Source organism: Onychomys torridus, chromosome 16 (assembly GCF_903995425.1).
Source record: "Onychomys torridus chromosome 16, mOncTor1.1, whole genome shotgun sequence".
Classification (NCBI taxonomy): domain Eukaryota; kingdom Metazoa; phylum Chordata; class Mammalia; order Rodentia; family Cricetidae; genus Onychomys; species Onychomys torridus.
This window is the reverse complement of record NC_050458.1, coordinates 55,324,338-55,337,039: the sequence shown is the minus strand read 5'-3', so window position 1 is coordinate 55,337,039 and position 12,702 is coordinate 55,324,338. Positions and strand designations below refer to the sequence as shown.

The 12,702-nt window shown below is 36.4% G+C and overlaps 1 protein-coding gene across 1 annotated transcript in view; it reads left to right on the top strand.

Annotated features, from left to right (window-relative positions):
- The window catches only part of Cpne8 (copine 8), a 185,674-nt gene that overhangs the window by 100,267 nt on the left and 72,705 nt on the right, over window positions 1-12,702 (top strand). Inside the window, exons 8-10 of the mRNA XM_036208782.1 lie at window positions 4,252-4,355; window positions 6,659-6,763; window positions 8,194-8,235. Of these exons, the coding sequence (XP_036064675.1) occupies window positions 4,252-4,355; window positions 6,659-6,763; window positions 8,194-8,235 (251 nt within the window). The remainder of the gene's footprint in view (window positions 1-4,251; window positions 4,356-6,658; window positions 6,764-8,193; window positions 8,236-12,702) is intronic.

The following is a 12,702-nucleotide window of genomic DNA, read 5'->3' as shown; positions in this document are numbered from 1 at the left end:
GGTCCTCACACCAAGTGGTCAGTTCCTCAGGGAGTAGAGGTGTGGTGGGAGGTGCAATAGGACAAGGAGTAAGTTTGGTCAGTCAGGAAAGAAAGGACCATGGAGACTCACTCTAGGTCTCCAGCAAGAGGCAGACTCTCCAGGGAATTCAGTTGGGGTAGAAGGAGGGCCTCCTGAAATCAGGCTGCTGTAGGACCAAGAGTAAGTCTGGTCAGAGTGTAATGCAGAAACTGAAAAATGGTGAGAATCACCCACTCAAGTCCCAGCCCAGGGTGACCTAGGTGAGTCCTCGGTAGAATGTGTTTCTGGGTACTGGTGAGTTGACATAACAGAATGAGGATGGGACAGAAAGGAGGGCTGAGAGGGTCTGCAGGACAGAGCTAAGCTGTGTCTGCACCAAGAGGTGGCGTCTCTGGGGAATGGAGGTAGGGTGTGAGGAGGGACACCTGAAAGCAAGCAGACTGCTGTGAAACTGGAGAAATAGTAATGAGTGGCAGGAAGGATGGTATTACCTACCACTGGGCAACCGGGTAGAAGGTATGCCTGGGCATTAGCAGCTGATACAAAGGGAAAGAAATAGCCTGCAAGGGGAAGCTAAGAGGATCGGTCAATGCAACATTTTTTTTTTCTGCTGTTCATGGGACCGTGTTTAGTCAAACTACTGAAATGCCTAAAATTGCTTGCCTTAATTTGAATGTCTCATAATTTCATTCTCATCAGTACCCTGTTATAGATGTGAAGCTTTTCTTCACTAAGCTGATTTTCACCTTGAAAAGACTCATGTTTAATTCATCTAAATAAGTGGTTGCTCTACTGAAAATACAAGCCACTGTAAACTGGTTTTCATTGTCAAGTTCTGGCAAATAAAATTGATTTTGGTCTTGGAACCTCAAATGATTTGTTAACTGGTCACATATCTTAAGTATTTTCCACATTTGCTCCCCACCCAGGCATCTTATCGCCCCCAAATATATGACGTCATCATTGTCAGCATCAGCACTTCAAAAGAATTTCTGGAATTTAGTGAGGGTTTAATCCGATGGTTCTTATGAAATTCACTGTTGATGATGATTTACATACTTCTGTACATTTTAAAGAGCTTTCTGCATAAAGGTTTTTTGTGCTATGCAAGGATGCTCCATTAAGCTTGAGTTTTGTACAGGAATTGGATCACCTTCCATCAGTTTTACAAGCCCCTCTCTTTTACCTGCCATCACTGCAGCAGCATCAGAAACTATACCAGATATGTTGACAATGGAAAAAGCTTTAACATGATTTTACTACTTTATGTAAATCTTTTGATTTAGTTGTGTCTTCTAACAATACTAAAAAAGTCATTTCTTCAGTGACATCATATTCACCATCAACACTCTAATAAAAATAGCAAAATAGTCATATTCGCAGCATCAGGCGTCTGTCCATTACAAAAGTATAAAATTTAACACCATTGCTCTGCTCTCCAGCCATCTTTCAGTAGATTTTCCAATTTACTTAACTCACTTGGCTATAGTTTAGTGAAACAAACTGGTTTTAGAAATAGTCCCCCCCCACACACACTTTTTTAATCATAACTTAAAGATAAAGGAGAGGAATTAGACCATTCAGGCAAACAACATAAAAAAATACGTAAAAGAATATTCAAGAACTTTGGGACACCACAAAAATACCAGATCTATGCATTACATGTATAGCTAAAAGAAACTAATTATGCAACAATGGAATAGACCAAATCTTCAATAGTATAGTAGGAACAAACTTCCCCAAGGAAAGATGCAAGAAACATCTAGAATATACATCAAAAGTACCAGAAAAGAAACTCCCCATATCATATTATAGTTAAAATGCCAAATATACAGAGCAAAACAGTACATTGGAAAAATTGGCAGACTAATAGATGACTTCTCAATGGAAACTTTAACAGCTAGAAGAACCTATAGTAATTTATACTCCAAGTTCTTAAAAAAAATCTATCATTTTATTATATCCAATATAATTTATTATATCCTTACCTCCAAGGATAGACATAAGCTTAGTGTAAACAGAACAGTGAAGAAGTACTTTAAGCAAATGGGACCAGGAAACAAGCAGGTGTTACTATCTTAATGTCAGACACAATGGATTTCACACAAAAATCAACCAGATGTGATTAAGACAGGCATTTCACTGTGATCAGGGCCCAGTTAACCAAGAAAACATTACAATCCCAAACATATATGAGCCAAAATTATGCATGTTCAAGTTCATAAAAAGCATACCAATAGATGACAAAGCATATGTTAATCACAACTCAGTATTAGTAGATGATTTCAATACCCCAGACAGGCCTTCTAGACAAAAAAATAAACAGAAATGTTGGCATTAAGTGGCATAATTTATCCAATGTACCTAACAGAAATCTACAGAATATTCTACCCAAATACCAAAGAATATACATTCTACTCATCAGTCCAGGGTGTTTCTCAAAAAATAAACACAGATTGAAATGTGAAACAAATCTCAACAAATAAAAAACAATTTAAAATAATTCCACACATTCTCTCTGACCATAATGCTGTAAAGCTTACATCAATAGCAAAAGTATCTTTAGTAATTACATGAACTCATGGAGATAAGCAACACATTACTGAGAGGTGAATAGGTCAATAAGGAAATCGAGAAAGAAAGAAATATCCTGAAACTGAACAAAAATGAAAACAAAAACCCCTCCCCCCCACTCACACACACAAACACACACACACGGGGCACATTGAATGCAATCATAAGAAATTTACAGCTCTAAAAGCCTATATTTAACAATTAAAAAAGACTTACTGACTTATTAAATGATGCAACCAATATGATTTCTAGCTGTATTCTAACTAAGTATCCTTATGCCTCTGGATAAGTGTAATTCTTAAATCTCATCAAAGAAGCTTCCTTTTGCAACAAACAGAAACTATTAAAGAGACAGACAACTCATCAAATGCAGAGAACCAGTGGCTGTGTGGTGCTCAGCCCCAAGTGATACATCAGAAACACAACCCCTAGACTTAATTAAGCTCAAGGAAAATTGAAGGAGAGTGGGTAGAAATATTGTTAAGAGGTAGAGGGTCTGGTCACCTGACACCAAATAGTCTTCCTTAGATGTGACAGGAAAAATGCTAACATGAAATTTCAACAATATGGTAGCCTGAGTGAGACTGGAATACTGATAACATCAGTTAACATGCCACATGGACAGTGGAAATTCCACATGGTCCCACTGCTAGAAGAAGAGGTACAGATGGTAAATAGCTGCTGAGAGAAGGAGAATCATTTTCTCCTCAGGATGAGCTCCCACAGAGTTTGTCTATTCTCAAGTGGTCAGCCCTGGACATATGTGCATATGAATAATGCTAAATAGATTCAGTAAGTTATACATATATGTATATGTATTTATAAATTCATGCATGAGTATATACTTGTAACAACAATTAAAGAAGAGATCATGAATTTGGGAGGGGAAGTTGGGACACAGGAGAGTTTGGAAGAGGAAGGAAGAGGAGTTATGTAGATTCAGTGCTCATGTAAGAAGTTCACACATCATAAATTCCCAAAGTATTGATTTGAATTTTAAATAACTATACATTTTCTACCAATAAACATACTTAGTCTACTCAATTTAATAACTTCCTTGGTATGATAGCCAGAAAGCACCTTGAAATTACTCAGAGTGTAAGTGCTTAGGTAAACAAACAAATCAATTGCAATGATTAGTCTGGAATAGTTAAAGACGTATAATTATGTTGTACACACAAAGAAACCCAAGCACCAAAGAAATGATTTTAGTTTTCAGACATTGTGCTCCACTTCTTTATAATAACAGACTTCTCCCAACTAGATTGTAATAAAGGCTTACTAAAAAAAAAATCGTATGTAATAGATGATCACTAAATATACCCCAAATAATCAGATATTGTAATAATGTATATGACTGAAGACACTGTTGTATGACATTAAAAATCTAGAGTCATCTGGCTCATTATCATTTGGTGGATAAGAGCAAGTACAGCTTTCTGAATACTAGTCATCTGGCATTTGAATGAAAATTTTCAGGACATTTTAAAGCCTCATAATCTTGCATAAGTAATGGCCTTTTGTCTACAGCTCCCAACACTTGGCCCGTGGCATCAAAATAACAAACGTGTTTTCTTGTCAAATCTTGTTTGTGATCTGTAGTTTCTAGCTATTCCTGTTCCAGATTTTGAGCTGTATTATTAATTTTGTTTTCAGGATGCTGTCTTGATGCAGTTTTGTGCAAATAAATTGGATAAGAAGGATTTCTTTGGAAAGTCAGATCCTTTCCTTGTATTTTATAGAAGTAATGAGGATGGAAGGTGGGTATGTCTTCTACTCTGCTCAGGACTATGGTAATGCTGATGTTTGTGCTATTATTTCTTTCAGACATCAAGTTAGTAAATGGAATAAAATATATGATATTCTAAAGATGATGTGATTGTTTTCATTTCCATGACTAGTTTCATAAGGATTTACTTTTAACATATAAATTAGTTTCTGCTTCCTTTTCACTGTTTATAAAAGTTTGCTTTCTTTTAGCAATGTAGAATAATGACATTTTGTAGAAACCTGAATTAACAAATGTGTTTTCCATAGATTGGATGGAAAGCATTTATTGTGGAGGAGGGTGGGGCATGTATTATTCTGTCCTACAGTGATTTTTCCTAGAAATCTTGGGGTGTAAAGCTCAGTGAAGTGTTTCAGTGTGGAGTAGTGTTTACCAGTCATTACTGAGTGTACTGAGTTCACTGTGCCTGGCTCTACCTTCGATTATTCATCCCTGTGGTTCATATCATACTGTTCATATTTATGAGAAAATTAGTAGCTAAATGTATGACTTGAGAGTCTGTTGCTAAGAAGCAACTCATGTCTGATACTTAATGACTCTGGTAACATGTACTTAGAGTTTTCTGTTCTATACGTGGGTTGACCTACCTCACAGAAGTAAGGATTAATCAGTTACTATACAAACTCAAGTCAAAGTCTCTAACACATCAGAGCATAACCATTATCTAGTATTAATATTGTTTTATACATTTTTGTTTGTCTTAACAATGTTTAATGAAATATTATCTAAAGAGAAAATGTTGCTTAGAAGTTGAAAGTGGAGGAAATGGAGTTTGACGCTAGCTATCCCTCACCTAGAAGAAGTTAGCAGGCAGACAGAATTTCATCAGCCTTAGTGTTCTGTGTCCTGATTGAACTGTGTATTCCTTGAGTTCTTATTTTTCTAAAAATGTTATACTCATATGATTTCAGCTTATCACACATTTAATGAAGTTTTTGTTATGAAAATATATTATGCTTATTAAGTCATATTTTTTAATCAAATTAAATCTATTTTTTTTCAAAAGTGAAACTATTCCAAATTTCCAAATCATTGAAACTGAGTTCTTAAAATCAATGCAACTTATTTCAGACATATTTTCACATTTATAGAAAACTAGTTTACCATCTGTATCAAAACATATATTAATGTATTTATATATGGTTTTTGTTTTTTATGAAATTTGAGTGAAAAATAATTTTTAATACTGCTCACTTTTTACATGTATTTTTCAGTGCAAGATCTTTTTCTTTGTTTTTAAGATTATTTAAATATTCTGGACAGGGGAACCAATGGCTGATGTGTAAAATTAAAACATAAATATAATAAAAATAATAAACAAAACAAACAAACAAAGAACAGAAAAAACAAACAAATAAACAAAAATAAATATTCAACTATTTCTAAATTTGCCTTTCACCTAACAGATTAAAACAATCTGTGCTGGAAACAGTGAATAAAATTCTAAATTTAAAATTCTAAAATTATAAATTCTAATTTTCTGGATTTCCTATTGATTTTATCACACTCTATTTCATAACTAGGGAATAATTTTTCCTTTACAAGTAGCGTGTTTGGTAAGGAGCTTCACATAAAGGTTACTTATTAAGCATGTTTTTGTGTGACTCTGTTGGTAGTGTACACATATACACAGCCCTATGTTTACACAAGACTCCTGACTGCCAGGAAAGTTGCATCAGAATCCAATCAGCATTTCCACTCATTACCCTAGCAGTGGGATTCTTCCTAGAGAAAGTTTTATGTCTACAACTTCACTTAGTGTGCTAGATATATGAGAATGATTGATAAAAGAAAAAAAACAAACAAACAATTCCTGGCTTATGAATGTCTACTTGAGCAGAGGAGTCACTTCCTTAGGAGGAAAAATTCCTAATGTGAAACTGTTGAATTCGACATCTGGTGACTCTAAGATTGTAACATAAATTTTGACTTTACCTTAAACAAATTTGACAAATATAATGACTATTGATTACCTCAGGTTTTTATAAAATAGCATTAGGATTTTTGACTTTGAAGAAAATTATTTGGGGGAAATATTGCCATACCTCATTTTTTTGTGTTCTAAGGAGCAGGATCTCACAAGTTTACAAATCTATGTTTGTATATTAACTCAGGCAGTGGTAGCAGCCAGGTATGTACAACACTAACTCTGCCCTTAGAGAGGAATGGCTGATAAAGTAATGCCTCGTAAGTGGATCACTGATATATAATTTTATGTCATCACATATATCTATCATCTATCTATAACTTCATAATTGAAAACTCTTTTCACAGTTTTACAATTTGTCACAAGACAGAAGTTGTCAAAAACACTCTGAATCCTGTGTGGCAAGCCTTCAAGATCTCAGTCAGAGCATTGTGCAATGGGGATTATGACAGGTAAGACAGCTGAGACCTTCAAACTGAGGATGCAGAATGGTCATGGTCCATGGATCTAGTCCACATTGTGTTTTTATGAAGGAGGCTTCTTCACCTTAGTAAACATATATATTTTTTCTACAAAAGCATGGATGAGTTATTCAACAAAATATCAAGCAACTTGGCTTTAGTCCAATGCTTTGGGAAATAGATAAAATTTTAACTAGTTAAAGCTTGATTAATTGGACTGTTTTTTTTTTCCCCCAAGATAAACATGTGTCAAGTGCTAAAAGTACATTGAATGTTAGTTAGCTTTTAATGTACTATTTAAATGTAGTTTCTAAATTCTCATTGCCCTAAGCTGCCATTGCCTCAGTGGCCTGTCCTGTTAGAGTGCAACACTTAGGTGCCCACCATGAACAGGACACTGGCTAGAGTGCTGCCACTCCTTAAACCTGGGTATAACTCTGCTCATGGGCTCATGAAGGTCCTATAGATACAGAGAAGGCATTTTAAGATCCACCCAATTATGCTGATCCTTCAGCATACTTGCAAGTTCATAAGACTGAAGTTTTCCTTTATTGGAAGCTTATGGTAGACTATTAAGTAAAAACCTCTATAGAATCCAAACTAAAAGTATATAAATAAAAATAAAATTTCAATCTGTTTGTTATTTTACTAGTCTAACTACTTGTATGTTAGCAAACAAACAGAACATTGTCTTTTGGGTAGTGTTGAGGCAGGGCCTTTCTGTGTAGCTCAGGCTGACCATGAATGCCTGTTTCCGATGACTCAGCATCAAGTACACCACTGCATTCCAGGGTGGTTTATTCTATTAAACAAAATCATGCTAAGAACTGCAAGTAGTGTGCCATCATGTTTACTTTTAAAAGTATGATATTATTTGGTGGATGTGTCTACTTTATTTAATGGGTTCATTCTTACCCTAAGAAAGCAGTTCATGTAATGTTTTCTAATTAGGAATGTTCACACTACCTGGTCGCCTTGTAAAATTAAGTTCCCAAACCCCAACTCAGGTCTGTTGAACCAGATGCTCTGTAGCAGTGGTCTAATAAGCTACATTGTGATGAAATCTTCAGATGACTCTAATCTGTGTGAATTTGAGAAACATGTGCCAAGACACTGGTCTCCAAGAGGGGAGATGTGGGTCTATCTTCTAGAGGAGATACATTGTTCACATACTTTCTCCACATACTGAAGAATTAATATAGATTCCTGAAGCTGACTTTAAGATGTAAATTTAATTGTAGTAATGAAATTAGCTAAATCAACTTCAATTTACTTTGTGAAACGTATAAGCCTATGCTCTCTAAGAACAACTGACTGAATTTTATTTTATAAAATCAGATCATATTATTTTAATATTATATTATTGGACTATATTATTTTATTTAAACCATTTTCACGTGTATATATTTTTCTCCTGGCAGAACCATCAAAGTAGAAGTATATGACTGGGACCGAGATGGGAGGTAAGGCTTGTTGTTTGTGTTGACCCTGCTGCTGAGACTCAATGAAACCTAAGCAGATTGGGTGGAAATGACTGATGTTTCCTCCAGTTTCATGGTTTTCGACTTTAAAAATTACGCTACTGATGGTTTACATGTGATTTTAAAAGAAATGTATATTCTTCAAATTTGAGATTACAATGAAGTGTTTCTTCATTTACAGTAAAAACTTCATGATTGGCCTTGATGATTTGATAGTGTGTTCAACATACAGGCATCTATTTTTCATAGTTGTAGAGGAGAGGTTTCCATTGCTCCAGCTCAGAGGTTCTGTGAAGGATCTTATAAACCTTTTGACATGCTACTCAAGGGAATGGAAGCGCGTGCGCGCGCACGTGTGCGCGCGCGCGCGCACACACACACACACACACACACACACACACACACACACACACACACACACACACACACACACAATCTAAAAAATAATTTAAAAAAACACACTATTCTTTTTATGATGGCGGCAGTAAGACCTGACCCTTACACATGATGAGCACTGTTGAGCTACATCCTCAGTAACTACTGGCTTTTGAGAGATCAGATTTAGAATCAAAGAAAATATTTGATCCCAAGAAGACTGGAAATAAAAGGGATGAGGTTGGAAGAAGAAAAAATCTTTAGGGAAAATTTTAAATATTCCTTGGAAATGAATTATGTGAACATATTGGTGAAAAATGTTACAATCTTTTGAGGATTCCCTTTCAGGTCTAGGACAAAGTGTCTTTCTTTACCTTTATTTAAAATATAGATCAGCATTTTGAAATAAAATGTTAATGCATATTTCTATATTATATATGTACCCAGAAGCAGCTGCTTAAATATTAACTGAATATTCAATTTATGGATGAATTATAAAAGGCTTAATTATATTCTCAGTAATACTCTCAATTAAATATCTAATGAGATTTGAAAAGCATGTTAGGTTATAGCAGAAAACAATACAGATAATATAACTCAGATATTAATTTTATAACTTAATAACAATCACCATACAGACCATTATGCCAGTCGATAGCCTGTGTTCTGTGTGGGGTGATAACATTGGTACTACATGTGTGTTTATTTATCCAACAGTTTCCAAATGCACTCTTTAGAACACAGTAGTACAATTAATGATCAAAAGCACACTGTTAGGTTCCTCTCTACCACCTTTGATGTGTGAAATTTCTGTACCTCTCTCATTTTGTATTTCCTGCAGTGCCAGAAATTTTGATGCTTCTTTTTAACAAAAGTATTGTAATAAGAGGTTTTGTTGTTGATGTTTTTCCTTGTTTTTGAGACATTATATAGTTCTGGCTGATCTGGAACTTGCTATGTAGACCACGCTGACCTCGAACTCACAGAACTCTACTTCCCTCTGCCTCCTGAGTACTAAGATTAAAGGTTTGTGTCACCTTGCTCAGCCCAGTGGACCATCTTTTACTTTGAACACTCTGTACTAGCATTGTTCAAAGAAAATAATTCAAGGGTCTCAGTTTGTGTTTCTATTGCTATGAAAAGACACCATGACCACAGCAACTCTCATAAAGGAAACATTTAACTGAGGGTGGCTTACAGTCTCAGAGGTTTAGTCTTTTATTGTCAAGCAGGGCATGCTGGTTTGCAGGCAGACATGGTGCTGGAGAGTTAGCTGGGAGTTCTACATCTTGATCAGCATGCAGCAGAGGAGGCTGTATGCCACACTGGGCATAGTTTGAGCACCTAAGACCTCAAAGCTCACCCCCGCAGTGACACACCTCTTCCAACAAGGCTGCACACCTCCTAATAGCACCACTTCCTATGGGCTAAGCATTTACACATATGAGTCTAGGGGGGCCATACCTATTCAAACCACCATACCAAGTCACGTGGATAATTTTGAATTTTCTTTTGGCAACACTAGTAAGTGTAAACCAGCAGCATCTATGTAATAATGATTCAATCTTAGGTACATAAAATGCTACCTTTTAACACAGTTACTATAACAATGGCTAAAATTATGTACTTTTATTTATTTATATTTATTTGAATTTTTTTTTCATTTTACGTACCAATCCCTGTTCCCCCTCCCTTCCCTTCTTTTCCTCCCTACCACATCCCCCCTATTCCACTTTCATCCCCTCCTCATAGTGGGTAAGGCCTCCCTTGGGTAGTCAACACAGACTGGCATACCAAGTTGGGGCAGGACCCCTCTCCCTTGCATCACAGCTGAGTAAGGCATTGCACCATAGGGAATGGGCCCTAAAAAGCCAGTTCACATACCTCGGATACATCCTTGTCTCATTGCCAGGGGACCCACAAACACATCAAGCCACACAACTGTCACCCACATTCAGAGGGCCTGGTGGGGTCCCATACAGGCTCCCTAGCTGTCAGTTCAGAGTCCATGAGCTCCCAACTGTACTCACATTGCTGCGGACCCTAATTGTCATCACAGAACCTACATCCAGTGACTAGTGGAAGAAGATGCAGAGACCCACAGCCAAGTATTTGGCCAAGCTCCTGGAGTTCAGTTGAAGAGAAGGAGGAGGGATTATAGGAGCAAGGAGATTCAGGGTCATGGTGGAAAAGTGCACTTTTGAACAGGTTCTTTAAAGTCTGACATGGGTATTATGCTTACAGTGCAGCTCAGTTCGCACTCATTGTGTTTCAAGTGCCTTACAGATCCACATGCTGGGGCTGACTCATTGCACAGCACTGTTTTGGCTGTGATGTCATCTATAGGATGTGAATTGTAAGAAACATTATACCACTTGGGCATGGCATCCATTTCTATAATCACAACTACTAAGGAGGCTAAGACAGGAAGATGCCAAGTTAGATGCCTGTCTGGGCTATACAGTTGTTTTCAAAGCCAGTTTTGGGCAATTAAAGAGATCCTGCCTCAGAATAAAAAGTAAAAATAAATAATATGCTTGGGATTTGCTTAGAAATAGAGCAATACCCTAGTCTTAAGACCCTGAGTCTAATCCCCAGTACAAACAAGGAAATCTGGGAACTCTCTGTCTGTAATAGTTTGTGTGGACATTTAACCATTCAAGCCTAGTGCATATAGTCTAGAAGGAATACTTCAATTAAAAGCTTTCATGGAAGATGCTTGATCAATTGGTTGCTTACAATCACATGTTTTAAGGAATCTACTGGTGACTGATGTTATAATAATGTTCCCAGAATGGGAACTTCAAGTAGTCCTGTGACCTGGGATTTCCTTCTGTGAGAAATGAATGCCTTGTGGGTATGAAGTGTATGAAAGAATATTGTATTGCTGTTTAACAGTTAACTACTTCACATTGAATCTGCTGTCCTGGACCAGAAAAGAATAGGAGAAATGTATGTACTTGAGTATTTTTATTTAAACCCAGTGACCTGAGAGGGCAAGAGTATTATGTCATCTAATCATGAGGAATCAGTTCAGATGTACTCAATTTTCAACAAGTTAAATCACCTCAATGTAGTGCTTCTTTCAATGTCCTAAATGTCAGGTCTTTCAGGGATGTGGAAGAATATTTAAACTTCATTTTGAAAAGTGAAAGTTAAAACGCTAAGAACAGGCTTGTCTGGCTCATAAAACCACCAGTGGTGATTGATGTCCTTGAAAAGCCTCACTTTTCTAGAAATTACTTTGGCTGAATTTAGTTTGACTCAAAATTGGGGCCCACTAATGGAATACTTCTGCATAAACTCCGCAGGGCTGTAATGTGGGACTGATTGCCATAGGTGACTAAGTAGGTAGTTGCTACGGCAGCATGATGGTTTGATGAAAAGACCGAGCCAGCGATCTGCCAATCATCATATCCCAGCCTCAGACTGTTAAATAGGGGGTGTTGAGTGTCATTGTGGCCACCACATTCTATCAAATGCCCTCACGTCACATCATGGTATTTATGACAAGTACGAACTTTATCTGTGAAATGCTATGCAAAGGCCAGGTCTTCTAGTCTGTTCCCTTTAGGGAGTTTTATTAAGTCTGTTGAAGGTTGCAGTTCTGGGATTCTGTGTCAACTTAAGCCCAGGGCTTAAGAATTTACTTGTGCTTAACATGAGATGTGAGACCTCATTTAGGAGATCATTTTATAAGCCTTTCATGTTTTCCTCATTTATTTTCAATTTCCTCACTCACTGTCTCTAATCTTCCCCTAAAATTAGCCCATTATTTGCTTGTAGTTAATCCTACTATCCTGTGTATGCAGGCCACAAGCTTCGAGGTCTTTTTTTTTTTTTTTTTTTTTTTAATGTTGGTAAATCGAATTTCATAAACTGAATGTTATTCAGGCATATCTATTTTTTAATTATATCTATCTCCTTAGGTCTTTTTTTTTCTTTCAAATGTAGCATGTGACTTCCTGTCTCCTGACCTTTTAATTTGTAATTATCATGCTCAAGATGAGTCATTTTAATTAGGAGTACATTAGATTCTTAATCAATTTTTAACTCTCAAACATCTTCACATAT